Here is a 15,877-nt window from a genome sequence, read left to right on the forward strand (position 1 = left end):
GGCGACCACCTCAGCATCAGGAATCGTAAGGTCGGGAGAAAATCAAACATCTTTAAAATTCAGTCAGCCCTCATGAGGTGTTTGGGATCAAATCCAGAACTTCGAGCACTGCGTATATGCAAATTCTTCTTACAGACTGACAAGTCCGACCAGCACCATCTCTCTGCGCTGAGTCCGACATGAGGTTCCTGGATGTACAATAACACATCAGTGCGTCGGGCCACATAGTGTGAGAACATACATCGTGAGCTGTGTTTCTTTTAAACCCTGATACAGTTTGAGCTGTAGGAAGGATTGAAAATATCGTACAATCTCATGCCCGGCTTCATTTCCACCATTGACATATACCCATGTAGCTACCTTTGACAATGTAAGCAAGTGCTAAGTCCTGCTTGAACATCAACTCCCCCCTTCCATAACTGCTATTTAGGAGAATGAAGCGAAACAGGATCTAAAGTCTCCTGATATATACCTGTTTTTACACACATTGGACCAACAGCAGTAGATTAAAGATCATCATTAACTGTGGGAAACATGATCTACTGTATGACTTCAAGCTACTCTGATTTTGTGCCTAATTTTTTAAAATTAATGCCTAGTTAAGTGACTGTGCCACTGGTTAAGATGCTACAGTAATTACAGACGGACTCTTACACATAATGCTTTGTTCTCTTGCTCTTGAACCGCTGTTTCTCCTTACAGTCCACACATTTTGCCTTAAAATTCGTAATGGGATTTGCTGCAGTATTCTGTCAAGGTTACATTTATCCTTCTCGTATGCAAATCTTTTTCCAGCATGCTTTTACCTCCCACACAGTTTTCCAATAATATAAGTTTGAGTACAGCACTCTGTGTTTTAGCAATGAAATTTATTAGCTAACCCTGATTGTGGAAGCTAATGTCAGTAACTATCTAATGAAAAGCTCTTATTTCTCTATAAAGCATTTTTTTTATTGGTTTGATAGAAAATTCTAATTTTCTGAGCAACTAAATCCAGATTTTCCATTAACTCTCTGGCATAATAATAATTAAAATAGATAATAGTTTTCACTTTTTAGATTGAAACTCTTAAATTAATCATCATTTTGATAACTCTCATGTATTTAGATGCATCTGTTAATGACTGAATGTTTTGAAAAGTGTGATAGATTTGTACTATAGTTTGCATCAAATGTTCTTTTTTGTTCTAGAACTAATGAAATCTGTTACTGCAAATGTTTATTGTCTATCGTTTATGTTTTATAATAATAGAAGGGAAAACATGTCTTCAGTGAAATGATGCCTTTTTTGGCAGTTTCAGGTTAAAGGCTGGCCCCTAAAGCTTTGATTCATTTGAGTTACTTGTCCTCTTGTTGCTGTGTGTTATATGTTTGTTCTGCTCAATCAAGCTTTTTCCTCATTGTTTTTTTTTCGTCAGATTTTTGTTATGTTCTGTTTCATATTGTAAATACCCTTTTTGATTTTATTCTAAAGCATTTTTTTTTTGTCTGCAAAAAAATGTCCATCTTAAAAATAATGTGAACAAAACCCCCTCAATCAAATAATCTAAGGGTCTGTGGTCAGCCCAGTTTAAAAGTAAAGATCTAATTTATAGAAAAAAAAAACATTTACGTTTTAAAGTCATTGTTTCTAAATTATCGATGGTGAAGAATAAGATGTATCAGTAGTAAATTAAATCTAAATTTGAATTGCTGCATTTATACAGCACTATGTACAATTAATTGGACATCTGCTATAAATATGAAAATTGACTCCATTTAAATAAATCCTAATCTTAAATTACATAATTTTTCACTTAAGAAATCTAAACATCCTAGCTATTACAGTATATAGAGTACATAAGTCCATTTTTTGTCTTTGACCAAAAATTACCATTCAGGTCTTTCATTGATCTAAGTTTGTGAAAAGTGTCAGTGTACAGCCTTTCATGGTACCACCTCCAACCAGCTATTCACATTATGGAGAACTGGAGACACCACTGTGCCACTTAGGCTAATATGTGTGGAACCAGTGATTTTGTCTTTCTCTAGGCTTTTTTTTCAACTAATAAAATGCACAAAAAGTAAAGACATTTTATTTGAAAAATGCATAATTTCTTTACTAGTTTTATATCTGCAGTAAAAGAGGTTTAAGATTTTAGCATCTGATAAAAGGGTTTAAGTTGATAAAACTAAGTTTTAAACCAGTGTTTCCCAACCTTTTTAGACTTATGGACCCCTTTGGGTATTTTGTCTTACCATAAATAGCCTCTCTTTTAAAAGTATTGATGATGGAGCTTACAATACCTGATTATAAAAAAATAAAATAAAAACTATTTGACTAAATCTTTTTATTTGAGCATTTAATTATTAAGCGTTTTTATGCTTTCCATCTCAAATAAAAAACAACATAAATATGTTCCCTGGAAGTTAATAAGAAATGGAAAAAAATAAAAAAATAAATCATATTATAAATCTATGTTTATAAAAATTAAGCACCCTTATATTTATATTCAAACTTGTTGAATTTGCAGCAAAATGCAGAACAAAATTATAGTCAGACTGACTAAATTAGTTTAACATTGTTTTCTTAAAGACACCTAAGCAAAAAGCAAAACAGATTCCAGCCCTATTTTATTTTACTTCCCAATAAATACATTTTTTTCGTGTACCCCTTGCAACGCACACGCGGACCAATAGGTTGGGAATCACTGTTTTAAACCTCAACTCTAGTCATTTCCTAATACTCCCTTTAAGATGGTCATTCTTTGTGTGTTTTCTTCATTTTCGTCTTTTATTCTTTCCTTCCCTTTCACTGTCTCTCTTTCAGTCTGTGTCCGAATTTCCCTGCAGTTCTTCTCCTTGTCTGTCTTGTTCGTAGATGTAGGGGATGAGGAGGAGGCAGGTCCTCTCCGCCGCTTCCAAAATTCTCGGGAGAGGTGCAAGTTCCTCGCCCCCTCCATCTCAGTTTCCGTGCCTGAGGACGACCCCTACCACTCCGACGAGGAGTACTATGACCACCCATTGTTCAGCCCAGAGTGGACGCACTCAGGCGCTCGCCCCACTGGGCACGCCGTGGCCTTTAGACAGATTGAAGGTGAACCACGCATGGTTCCTCTTTGCCATTCTCCCCTTATTTCCCCACTCCTTCATTGTTTTCCTTTTGTGATTCTACCCTCTTTCTTCATTCCTCCCTTCTTTTTGTCCTTCCGTCTCTCCGTCCTTCAGTCCGTCTCTTTGTCTGTCTTGACGTGATGTTTGTGTGTCCTTGTGAAGTGTGTCCAGTCAAAATCTGACTTTTTTTTTAACAGTCATACTTTTTGCTGTCATTCATTTTAATCAAAGCAGTCGCTACCCGTGGTTGCCTCGCCGTTAACAACAACACATGGCAGTGATGTGTATAAAGTATGACATTATGTTTTTGTGATTCACTCAGTAAGCATTTTCATCAGTAACATTGTGGCCCAAAAAGCTGACTCTGAGGACATGATTTAAGCTTAACTGCTAGCACAACTTTCTTAGAGGCTGTGAAAAGCCACTCTGCACAGCAAAAAAAAAAAAAGAAACAAATCCTTCGCCCAACATTTGCAAATCTTGGAATTATTCATTGAGATTAAACCATTTTTTTTTACTTTTGTTTTGTGCATCAGTAATGCTCCACACATTATCACAGCTTTAACACTATTACTTTAGCTGCTACAGACACACAAACACTTCCTTGTAGTTTAGAATTGAAGCCCGATATTTTATTGCATCCGATTATTTTACTTTCATTTCAAAAGTTGTATATAAAAACATTTAGATAAGCAATAGAGAATATTGAATGCAGTCTAGCTGTTTTTCAACTATAAAAATGTGCATAGGATTTTATTGCATTCATCAATCTTGTTTTATCTACTGACAAAATACCATACCACAGCTACAGTTTTTCTCTAACTTTCTTTAAACACATAGCACTAAACAATAGTGCAAAGTTTGGGACTTTCAATAAATATGCAATTCAATGCTGTAGTAACTTATGTTATTTAATCAAATAACTTTTAGATGTTCATACTGTATGTTGTTCTTTGAACGATACAAGAAATGGTGTAGTAACAATTAAGAAAAAACAACATTCAGCTCCTTGTCTAATTTCAGTAAAAATTCTTGACCAAACTAGTAACTAGTAACTCAACTAAGCTAAGCTATCATGACACATAGAAAAATTATTAAAAATGGTTGTAAACCATAATTATTCAAAGATATAGTTTTGCATAGACTTTATGTTTGAGAATAAATATTGATTTGGAAGGGTTTAGAATGAGGTCAAATTAGCTGTTTAATAATTTGGAGCAATTGAAATGTGTTCAAACCAATTTACAATGCAAAGTGATTAATACTGTATTATTGGGTAAAATATTATAATTTATTAAAATGAATATTATTTATTTAATAACATTTATTAAAATAAATATTATATAATATAATAAATATTATAATAGTATGTATTATAATAATAATAATTATTATTTATTAAAATAAAGTTTGATATAAGTTTATAAACCGCAGCTCCAAATATGTCAGAATTAGAGGACCTTCCGTGTGGTAACTATTAGCTTCTTACTTTGCATGGCCGTGAACACATGAAATGATCAGTGATTATCAAAAACCCAAATTTTTTAGTTGATGCGTTTTGGTGAGGAGGAAGTTTAGTAGAGCAAAACTGCATCTTTCTCCACCAATGCTTATTGTGAATATAATGGTAGCTTTTACAGTTGCTTTTTGTATCTCTGCTTCTGTCTCCTTGAACACCAGTCGGCCTCGGCAGATGTCATGGGATATTTAAAACAGTCTTTTATAAGTTGAGTTAGTGATTAGTGTTTTACCCTGACTTACAGTATCAGCAACACTAACTAAATTAGCAGTACCATATGAAGTCTTCCAACAATCTGCCAATACTTCCAAAACTTTCGCTATGTTCTCTGTTACAGTTCTCGTTTCTATAAAAGCTTTTTCTAAGTATTTTACTTTACAGAAACAAGTATTTAGACTGAGACCTATTGAAGTGTAGCTTATTTGATGATGCATAAATAGTGACATTACATACTGTATATCTATAAAATTTCAAACAAATCAAGATTTTCAGCAACTCTAAATTAGTAAGTAATTCAGCTTAGATATCCAATATATATATGCATGTATGTATGTAACTGTACTTCTGTACTTTTTTTTTTTTTTTTTTTTTACAGTTTTAGTAATGTTTTTTCAGAATAAAAAATGTAATGGAATTATGTGATAGGGTTAAAAATACTCTAGTAAACTGTTACAACTTTGATCTCAGTGACCTATTACATGTTTGTTTTTATATTAGCCATGGTGAGAGAAGCACTTATTTCTTGGTACATAGCAAATTAGAAACAGTAAAGATATTAAAAGATCACAGGATTATGATCTTTAAACAATCTAGCCAACCGTTACAATTGTTGCGTATTTAATCATATAATTCATGTTTTTTATTCTTCTAATTCTACTCTTTCTGTATGTATAGTATATAAATCATTCCTAAATTTGAATGTAAGAGCATTTTTCCTCCCCACTTACAGAGAATCTGCGTCAAAGTAAATACAACATAATCAGATCTAAAGTAAAATGTCTCCCACAATACTTAAAAAACTCACCAACATCCCTCTGAATATAAAAATGCCAACATACTCTTGCTGTTTTGGATAAAAAGAAAATTTAATTATTTGGGTCACATTCCTCCAGAGTTGAATATATCCCCTCATAAGTTATGTTCTTACATAACCCAAGTCTGTGTTGCCTGTAGTCTTATTGTGTCCCCCCTTTCACCCTGTTTTTGAAAAGAAGAGACCATGGAGGCTCTTACAGCTGAATACGAGGAGGATGAGGAAGAGGTGGAAGAGGAGGAGGAGGAGAGTGCAGAAGCGGCAGTGTCCGAGGCAGCTCTTGATGAGCAGCAGTGGAGTGGGGAAGAGCCCGAGATGGACAGCCCCAAAGCTGAACCCTTAGATCAGACAGAAGCCTTAGAGGTGGCACAGGATGTAGACCTGGGGCAGTCTGAGGCAGCTTGTGCAACCACAGAAAGCTCTGTGGACAGAGAGGAGGAGGAGGAGGAGGAGGAAGAGGAGGAGGAGGATGCAGAGGGTGAGGAAAGCCATGAGACAGGTGTGTCCTGTCCTCTGCTCTCCCTGCCTGCATGTTATTGCATTCTATCCTGTAATAAAAGTTAATATATGTCAAAAAGAAAGCAAATGACATAAGCATTATAATTCAACTGGAATGGCAAAAAACCTGCGCTCTGCTGTGGCTGCAAGGCAACACAGGCTTGTTGGTGAAGAGAGTCACATTGTTCAAATCGACCTATTTTTCCCTTGTGTTGTCTTCGCTTGTGTTTTTTATTTTACCGCTGTAGTTTTTGGGGCCGGCCGTTTTGTGTTGATATAATGATGTGAAGTGATGCTTAATATGACAATGCTTTTTCTTTTTAATCTCACATTTTTATAAGCTTCCTAGTCTCTCATTATGTTTACACATAATGGCATGGTGCTGGTGTGCCAGTGCTGAACATTTAATGCTATCATAAGTCATAGCCGATAAACATGAAATGCTCATTTTTACCATCAATCTCAGTATAAAGACTTTAGAGGCAAGCTGTGTTTGATGTCTCTTGCTCAGTTTGGTACAGGAATCTGTAGAAACATTTCCATTTCTAGAATTATAATAAAACAAAAAAAGCAAATGTATCTTAATTTGCTTTTTTTCCCCCCTTACAGTTAGTGTGAACATATGGCATTTCTCTGTCATTCACTAGAAAAGTAGTAATTTTTGGATTTTAAAGATCTGTCATGAGCCCTCAATGGTCCATGTGATTCTCATATGGATTGCTATTATTAATAACCTCTAAATTTTATACTTAACTTATAACTTATGTAGCAATGATCTTCAGTGAGTGACAGAAATATATGCTTTTTACAGTAGTTGATTTGAAATGCATGGATATTCATCCCATCTTTCATTACTGTTTTTCCATAAATCATCCTTACAGTTGCCTCATGTCGGCTCCGTCACACTGCATCTCATGTCTTTCATCCATCTGTGACATGGTGGGTCGTTAGTCTTGCCGTATCTCCTCAGTGGTGGCTGTATCATTGTGCTGTAAGTTTCCAAAGGAGAGCTTTGCCTGGTTGTGCAAAAGCTTTTCCTGTGACCGGCTAATAAACAATCCTTGTACATAGCATGCTTAAGCAGTATTTTTCTGTTGTGATGGAAACAGTCAACTTACAGATATTTTTACAGCTTTGAAGATGGATGCAGACAAGCAAGAGAGTGAGTCCATGAGCCCTGACAGCATTGGATCGGAGAAGCGCCCTGAGGAGTTTTTTGAGCCACAGATGCAAGGGTTCTTTGCTGGTGAACGAGTTGTACCAGAAAGCCCAACCATGGAAATGCCATCCTTTGTGCCTCCAGATCTTCAAACCCAAGTAAAAGAACCAGTGAAATCTCTCACACTTCAGCCTACATATGGTGAGCCAATCACAGTGTCAGAAAAACAGCCATCAGTGGAGGTGGTGGAATTCAGCAGCATCACTGCCCCTTCAGATTTCTCTTCGATGGGAGTTAAAGTTGAAGGAGCAGATGCAACCAGAGAGGCCAGAGACAAGTCAGGCATGTCAGCATACTTTGAAACCTCAGCTATGGAGGTTAAGGAAGGTACAGAAAGTAAGGGTGAGGATTATTACGAACTGAGTCGGTCTGGTGAAAAGAAAAATGAAAATGATTTCAAGTCCCAAGAAGTCAGCTACAGCACACTTGTAGAAACGAAGGATAAACCAGAAACAAAAAAGCCTCTGTCTGGAGACACTGGCATGTTTGCAAATCCCGATAGAAGTAATGAATGCAGACTTTCACCTGGTAAGCTTGCCTTAGAGCAGAGGAGTTACTCGCTTAACATCACCATTGGAGCAACAGATCAGACTGGACAGGGAAGGCAAAGAAATTTCACCCCCTTGGCCACTGACATTATGTCATTTACAAGTGGAAGTCTTGATGAGTCAGCTGACTACCTTCCAGTTTCTACACCTTCTGTAGATAAGCCTCCATCATTCCCTCCACTGATCCTGGAGACTGCAGCCTCTGTCACATCCGATTCCTCTTCACCTCCTAGAACTGCTGAACCACCAATAAAAGTTAGTCCAGAGCCTGAATCTCCTGAATCACCAGAGCCAAATAAAGGTTCATTTAAAAATGGATCAGTAATGACACAGGACTTACCAGAGATGCTAGACCTTGCTGGTACTCGGTCCAGGCTGGCATCAGAAAACACAGACCCCGAAATCATCCAGAAAAAGTCATTCCAAGATGATTCTCCTACCTTTACTGAGAACCCTCTGGCTAATCTGACTTCAGGGGAGCTGAGTCCTGGGGTAAGAAAAAGTGATAGCCAGCTGGAAGAGATGGGCTATTGTGTGTTCAGTGAATATTCTGGGCCAATGCCGTCCCCTGCAGACGTGCTAAGTCCTACCACAACCTCTCGACAAGTCTTTACCCCTTCTGTACTAGAGGAGAAAGTGGCTGAGCAGGCGAGAAAATTGGCAGTAAGAGACACCTCCATGGAAGACAAGAGCCAGTCATCTGTAGATGCTGATGTTCATGAGGGGGAAGACCAAAACCAAGCAGGAGACAAAGATTCAGTTGAGGAAAGCACGAAATGTGATGCAAATGATCTGCTGATAAAACCTGTGAGTGTGACACCTCCTACTCACCCAAGTGAGCCCTTCGTGACACCAACTGTCACTGTGACTCTGGAGGAAGGTGAGAGGTCAGCTAGTGAGATGGAACGTCAAGCCAGTGGTGAAGCTTCAGTGACAGAAATTGAGATAGCAGACTATGAGAGACAGATCCGCAAGCTGGAGATGGAGGACAGACCTCTGAGTCTGGAGGAGGAGCGAGAACTGCAGGAACTAAGAGAAAAAGTGAAGCTTGTGCACCAAGAGGCCTATGAGGAGGTCGATGCTGAAGATGTTTATCAGCTGACTGGGATGGCTAAGGACCGCATTGCCAGACCTGTGAAAACATCACCTACTTCATCTGTAGAGAGCAACATTGATGATGACAAACTGCTTTCCCCAGTACTCTCACCCTCAAAACTTAAGCAAAAAGAATTGTATGGTTCACCGAAAAGATCAGCTTCGCCTGTGTCAGGAATAAGCAGAGATGAAAGGCCTGAACAAGAGACAAAAATTAAGGAAGACCAAGAGAAGGAGGCAGCTGAGCAGATAAAAAAACAAGAGGATGAAAGAAAAATCAAGGAGGAAGCAGAATTAAAGGCAAGAGAGGAGCAAGAGAGAAGAGAGAAAGAAGAGGCAGAAATTCAAGGGAAAGAGCTAAAAGACAGATTGGAGAAAGAAAAGAAAGAGAAAGAGGAGATGGAGATGGAGATTAAAGAAAGGGAGGAAAAAGTAGAAAGAGAAAAGATGGAACAGGAGGAGAAAGAGAAGAAAGAAAGAGAACAGAGGGAAAGGGAGGAGAAAGAAAGAATTGAAAGAGAAGAGATGGAACGGGAGGAGAAAGAAAGAATGGAAAGAGAAGAGAAGGAACGGGAGGAGAAAGAAAGAATGGAAAGAGAAGAGAGGGAACGGGAGGAGAAAGAAAGAATGGAAAGAGAAGAGAGGGAAAGGGAGGAGAAAGAGAAGAAAGAAAGAGAAGAGAGGGAAAGGGAGGAGAACGAGAAGAAAGAAAGAGAAGAGAGGGAAAGGGAGGAGAAAGAAAGAAAGGAACAAGAAGAGAGGGAACGGGAGGAGAAGGAGAAGAGAGAAAATGAAGAAAGGGAGAAAGTTAGAAAAGAAAAAGAAGAGAAGGACAGGAAAGAAAAAGAGGACAGACAGCAAAAAGAAATTGAAGAAAAGGAAAATATGGAGCAAGAGGACAGAGAAAGGAATAAAAGAATGGAACAAGAGACGGCAGACAATGTGTTGAAAGAGAAGATGGAAAAGGTGGAGCGGGGAAAAAATGAAAATGAGGATGAGGAAAAGGTAGTGATGGAATTCACTGAGGAGAAAGAGCAACTTCAAATGTCTGAGACTGACAAAATAGCTTCAGATAAGATAGTGGCAGAAGAGGGAATGCAGCAAACAGATAATAAAGATCCATTGAAAGAGGAGAGTAAAGGAGCACAGGTGCAAAAGGAAATACCAGAGACCCATGCCGCCATTGAATCAGTGGTCATGGTTGAAGATGATTTCATCACTGTGGTACAAACAATCGATGAAGCCGAAGAACCAGGTCACAGCGTTCGTTTCTCAGCCCCACCTGAGGCCGAGGCCCTTTGTGTTGGTGCACAAAAAGAAGAAGAACATGACGAATCTGTGGAGTTGGCTCAGGAAGCAGACTTAGAAGCTCTAAGCCTTGAGGAAGTAGGAGAAGTTCCCGAAACACCTGCCTCCCCAGCACAGGAAGCTCGGACCAGAGAAACAGAGGTACCGTCTGAAAGCTATGATAGAGATGAAACAACAGTAGATGACTCCATCCTTGACAGCTCCTGGGTTGACACACAAGGTGAAATTACTCTATGTATCATGTTATTTATTATATTCACTCCATTTCCTTTCCTTAGTGTTTCTAATCAGATGTTCTGTTTACTAGACGATGACAGGAGTATGGCAACAGAACAGATCGAGCTTTTACCTGAGGTACCCAGTCCAGCTAAGAAACCTGTTGTGGTCCAGAGCAATTTGACAAAACAGCGGAGTACGGAAAAACGAGAGAAATCTGTCAAACCCAAAAGTAAAACAGGGCGAGCCAAAGGTCGCATCTCAACCCCTGAGCGCAAACCTGTTCGAAAAGAGCCCACCTACATTCCCAAAGAGGAGCTCAAGAAGAAAAAAGGTAATTTGAAGGTTCATCATTCGTGTAATAAAAAATGTGATAATCTAAGCACTGCAGCAATTGATAAAATTTTTATGTCATCATAAATAGTCATACTGTTTAAAAAGAAAGTTGCTATACATTTTATACAATTTGTGAGTTCATTTAAAATTAACTGTAGTAAATGAAGGTTTTATATGTATATGGATCTACCTCCCTGAAAAAAAAACAATTTGACACATAAAATTTTTTTCCCGTTATTATGATAAATAAGTACTGAAACCAAGAGTTAGGGCTACTTAGAGAGAGAAAACATGAGGAGGAAGGGTCTTTTGTGGTTCTTTATGAGCTTTATTATCTAAAAGCAAACTTCAACCCTTTTTTACTCAAAGTTGTACTACAAAGTATTAACAGCACTTTTCATAAAATCAAGAAATATATTTATAAGAATAAGGAATTAAGCGCATGCAAGCAAGCAGAAAATGTCACCAAAAGTTGATTAAACCCCTGGAAGGCGGACAGTGCATCAGTCTCTAACTGATTATCAATTGTAATGCTTAAACTAAGGGACATTGCTATGCTTTAAAAAAAAACAACATAAAGGTAGATGAGGACTTATTTTAATTATTTCATTAATCATAGATTTTAGGTATTTAAAATATCAATTGCTCTTAGGTACACAGAGAAAAAGTTCAAATATTTTTGATTAATGCAAAAAGAAAAACCTGGTCAAGTAAAACCGAGACGGCACCAGCACAAACATATATGATTGATTGATATGGCTCTTGTTTATGAGCTGTTTTGATGAAAAGCAACACTTTCATCATCATCATCATCAATGTTATTTGTAGAGCACTTAAAAACAGGTAACAGCTGAAAACAAAGTGCTAAACATACTGTAGCTAAAATAATAAACACCAAAAAAAGAATAAAATACAGTATAAAGATAAAATAATTTCTCTAAGCTAAATAAACAAGGTCACAAGAACTAATTCCTGCCAGAGTTAAAAGCCAGCGAATAAAAGTAAGTCTTGAGCAATGTTTTAAAATTTGGCAGTGAAGGAGCCTCACTAACATGAAGCAGGAGGCTATTCCATTAAAGAGGAGCAGCGATAGAAAAGGTTGTCATCCCTCTGAGCTTCCTCTTAAACCTCGGTACCTGCAGGGGCTGCTGTTCTGCTGACCCTAGGGACCAAGGAGGCAAGTAGGGTTGAAGGAGCTCAGAGAGGTAAGGTGGGGCAAAAAATCTAATCGAAATAATCAAATCTAAAAGAAACAGGCAGCCAGTGGAGTTAAGCCAAGACAGGAGCGACATGGTCATATTTTGCACCCGCTATAGGAGAGATGGCAAAAATCTTCTGCTAGGTAGAACCCTTTTGGCAGCCCTGGTCCTCTCATTAACCCAAGGCTCAGGTTTAGACTTGAGCTTCTTTCTTCTTAAGGGAGCTACATAGTCAAAGATTGTTCAACATGAAGAGTGAAAACATGGGGTGAGCTCCATCATCACAGAGGAGGACCCTCAGGAGGAACAGGGAGCTGATTAAAAGCCTCTGAAAATTCCACATCAGAGGATTGATTAGAATTCTGATAGTGACGAACGGGGGGACCGGATTCAGTTAAAGCTTGTTTAAAATAAACATCAAATACTTTTTACTTTAGACAAAGGCAGATCATTAGACAGAACCATATCTAATGTGTGACCTCGCTCATGTGTGGAAACAGTTACTGATTGGATCAGGTTAAAAGAGTCAATTAGGTCTAAAATCCTTCATCAGCGGTTTTTCATGACCAACACACATGAAAATTTTAATCTCTGACAACAAGAACATATCATAGCTGGGCATAAACTCAGACAGAAAGCATTAGAGGTTATTTTAAAAGTGTTTATCATATTGAGGGGGGCGGTAAATAACAGAGCAGAAGACACACTTTGAACTATTCACCTGAAACAAAGTTAGTTCAAAATTGGAAACAGAAGGCTTAGAGGCGGGCTGTTTACATTTGAGAATTATAACAATTTTAATTTGATTTCAGTATTTTATCTGATAAAAAAAAAATCCATAAAAATGTATAATAATAATAATAATAATAATAATAATAATAATAATTCAGACCTTTTCCTCCAATTGAATACTCCATATTTAAAGTTGTTTTCTCTAAGATTGCAACCAAAAAATAAAAACTCAAATAATGACACAATAATCTCTTATCATTGGTTTGTTCAAAGTATTCTATACCCTTTATAATTTCCTTTTTTTTCCCACTTTGTAGCTATCATAAAGAAGACTGAGTTCAACAAAAAAGTTGAGACTCAAACTCTTTCTCCATCCAAGCGAAGCACCATGAAGCCAACAACCCGTCACATACGGCCCATCCAGCATCACTCCTGCCCAAGAAGGAGACCCACAGGTAATCTATCATTACGTATATCTCTCATACAGCCTTAGCAGTCATCAGAACAGCAGTGTTTGTGACGTCTATCATGCATTATCAAAGCACTCCTCTTAGCTAGCATTTTTATTTTTTTGATTACTGTTCATTGTGTTTGGTTGGGTTATTATATGTATTTATTCACTATAAAATGGATTAAAATAAATGTTTTCATGTTTCTCTGACTTAGCATTTTGTATTCTAATGTTTTTTTTCATCATTTTCAATTAAACTGTTTAGGCCTTCTGTTTTGATCTTTTTGAATAAAAGCATGGTTAGATTTTATTTCTTACCACGATCACTTAACCTTTTTTAGTTTGTTGTTTTTACCTGTGCTCTCTCTTAATATTACATATAGTTTGGGTCATTTCTGATCTCAAATTCTCAAACTGCTAAGTTTTAAAGCACAGTATAACTGCACTATTCTACTCTCTGTGTATGGTTGCTTCAAAGCTCCTGATCTATATTTCATCTCTATAAGGACTCTGTAATGCTGCTCTGTCCCAGAGGCGGTTTGCGCCTAATTTTCCCCTGATTGACTAAATTCTTTGTCACCAAGGATGACACTCAGCTTAGTGATGCATGCTCCACTTAGATAATTTTCCATCGTTGCTTTATATAATGAAAATCCTCCCATCTGTTTGATTCATTGCCAACACTTTGAAGAACAAAGCTCTCAAAGGAACAGCAACCTACTCAAACTGCACATTTGATGACTTGTAGCCTATAATTCCACATATAGGTTTAACCATATTCATTTAAGGTGATGAAAATAAGTATTTGAACACCCTAAAATTTTGCAAGCTCTCCCACTTAGAAACCATGGAGGGATCTGCAGTGGGAGAACTTACAAAATAGAAGGGTGTTCAAATACGTATTTTCCTCCCTGTATATACTGTATGCATAAATAGACAGACAGACAGGTACATAGATAGGTAAATAGATGTCTGTTTGTGTCCCTTTATGTTGCCAGAATTTCCAGAACCTATAATACCATGGATGGATTATCTACAACCACTGAAGTTTGTGCTGTGTTACTTTGTATTGAGAAGTTAGAAGCAAATACTTAAAAGTTCTATAGATTGAATTGGACAGATGTGTAATTGAGATGTGATCTTGGCAGTTTTGAGCACAAGCCAACACCTCAAACTTTGTTTTTTTATTTTGGAATTGCCTACCAAAAGATGCCAAGAGATCATGTATAACTCTTTATGTTATCTATAAAAACTATTTCATGGTCTGCAACAATTAAGTTGGTGGTATGTGTGAAAGTAACTTCCATTAACAAGGGCAGGTCTGGTTTCTAAGCCAGAACCTTGCCCAAAGCATAACATTACCTCCACTGGTTTGCCTTCTTTCCATGGTGCATACTGGTGCCTTGTGCTCTTCAAGTATGAGACACACCAGTACATCCACATGGTTTAAAAGGAAATGTTAAACACTAGCATCATATGTAACAAACCGCAGTGTTCTGTGTATTCCTGGCCAAATTGATATTAACTACTAACCATACAGGTCAGCTTTAGCACCTCAGATAAAACCAGTTGTTAATATACTGACCAGAGATTGGGGGAGATAGCAGACATACCCTTTAAGAGCCTTTATTCTGGATATACTTTGAGTACAACTTGTTTAGCTTACTGCCAGAGTAAACTGTGTGTTTAATACAATGTTTGAGCTCTATAACTGACAAAGAAGGTACTGTAATTGAAAGATTATACTGTGGTTAAATAGTATTGAGACTGAATTCATCCTATTTCATTACCCACATATCTGTGTTTTTCAGAATCCCTATCAGAAGGGCGCCAACCTCTTAGCGTTGCCAGACAGTCCAGAGACAGAGCATCAGTGAGTATAACAAAAAACACCTCTGACATAATATTTGGCATAAAAATCAGCAAGCTGAACATCTAAAGTTTGAGAAACACAGCTACTAAATAACAATGGAAACAAACTATAATGAATGATGATAATATATTGGAAAGGTGCTTTGCTTGAGGTCAGAGTAATGAAAAAGACATTACCTTATTTTCTGAAACAATTACAAAGGGAGTTCATCACAGCTTGTCCCATCAGGATGCCATTATTTTTAGGAAATTGTCACAAAGTAAAAAAAATACATTTTCAACCTTGTAATATTTAATGCACCATGTCAGAGACCTCTAAAATCGTTGCTTAAATGGATACTTTTTAGACTTAGACAGAGATATTTTGTCATTTTATACACACAGGTGTAAAGAAAGAGATATTTCTTTAAGTACAGCTCTCTAGACTACTTCATTTTTTAAAGTGCAGCCTTGATAAAGGTAAGCAGCAGTGATAAAGTGATGTAAACATATGACTGTACAGTTACAGTTCCAACATTTAACATTTCATTACAATTTGCATATATATATATATATATATATATATATATATATATATATATATATATATATATATATATATATATGTGTGTGTGTGTGTACTGTAAATTGGGGGCCCTCGGCAGAGCCGAGTCAGCTAGAGAAGCAAAGAGACTGGTTAGCAATAACGTCCTGCATAAAAGAAAGAAAGAAAGAAAGAAAGAAAGAAAGAAAGAAAGAAAGAAAGAAAGAAAGAAAGAA

At 37.1% G+C, this 15,877-nt stretch overlaps 1 protein-coding gene across 1 annotated transcript in view; it reads left to right on the top strand.

Annotated features, from left to right (window-relative positions):
- The window catches only part of map2 (microtubule associated protein 2), a 103,086-nt gene that overhangs the window by 69,429 nt on the left and 17,780 nt on the right, over positions 1–15,877 (top strand). Inside the window, exons 7-13 of the mRNA XM_015379947.1 lie at positions 2,860–3,075; positions 5,823–6,194; positions 7,275–9,400; positions 9,545–10,532; positions 10,620–10,862; positions 13,113–13,250; positions 15,058–15,119. Coding sequence (XP_015235433.1) covers positions 2,860–3,075; positions 5,823–6,194; positions 7,275–9,400; positions 9,545–10,532; positions 10,620–10,862; positions 13,113–13,250; positions 15,058–15,119 — 4,145 coding nt within the window. The remainder of the gene's footprint in view (positions 1–2,859; positions 3,076–5,822; positions 6,195–7,274; positions 9,401–9,544; positions 10,533–10,619; positions 10,863–13,112; positions 13,251–15,057; positions 15,120–15,877) is intronic.

The sequence above is a fragment of the Cyprinodon variegatus genome, unplaced genomic scaffold (assembly GCF_000732505.1).
Source record: "Cyprinodon variegatus isolate N-32 unplaced genomic scaffold, C_variegatus-1.0 Scaffold204, whole genome shotgun sequence".
Taxonomy (NCBI): Eukaryota; Metazoa; Chordata; class Actinopteri; order Cyprinodontiformes; family Cyprinodontidae; genus Cyprinodon; species Cyprinodon variegatus.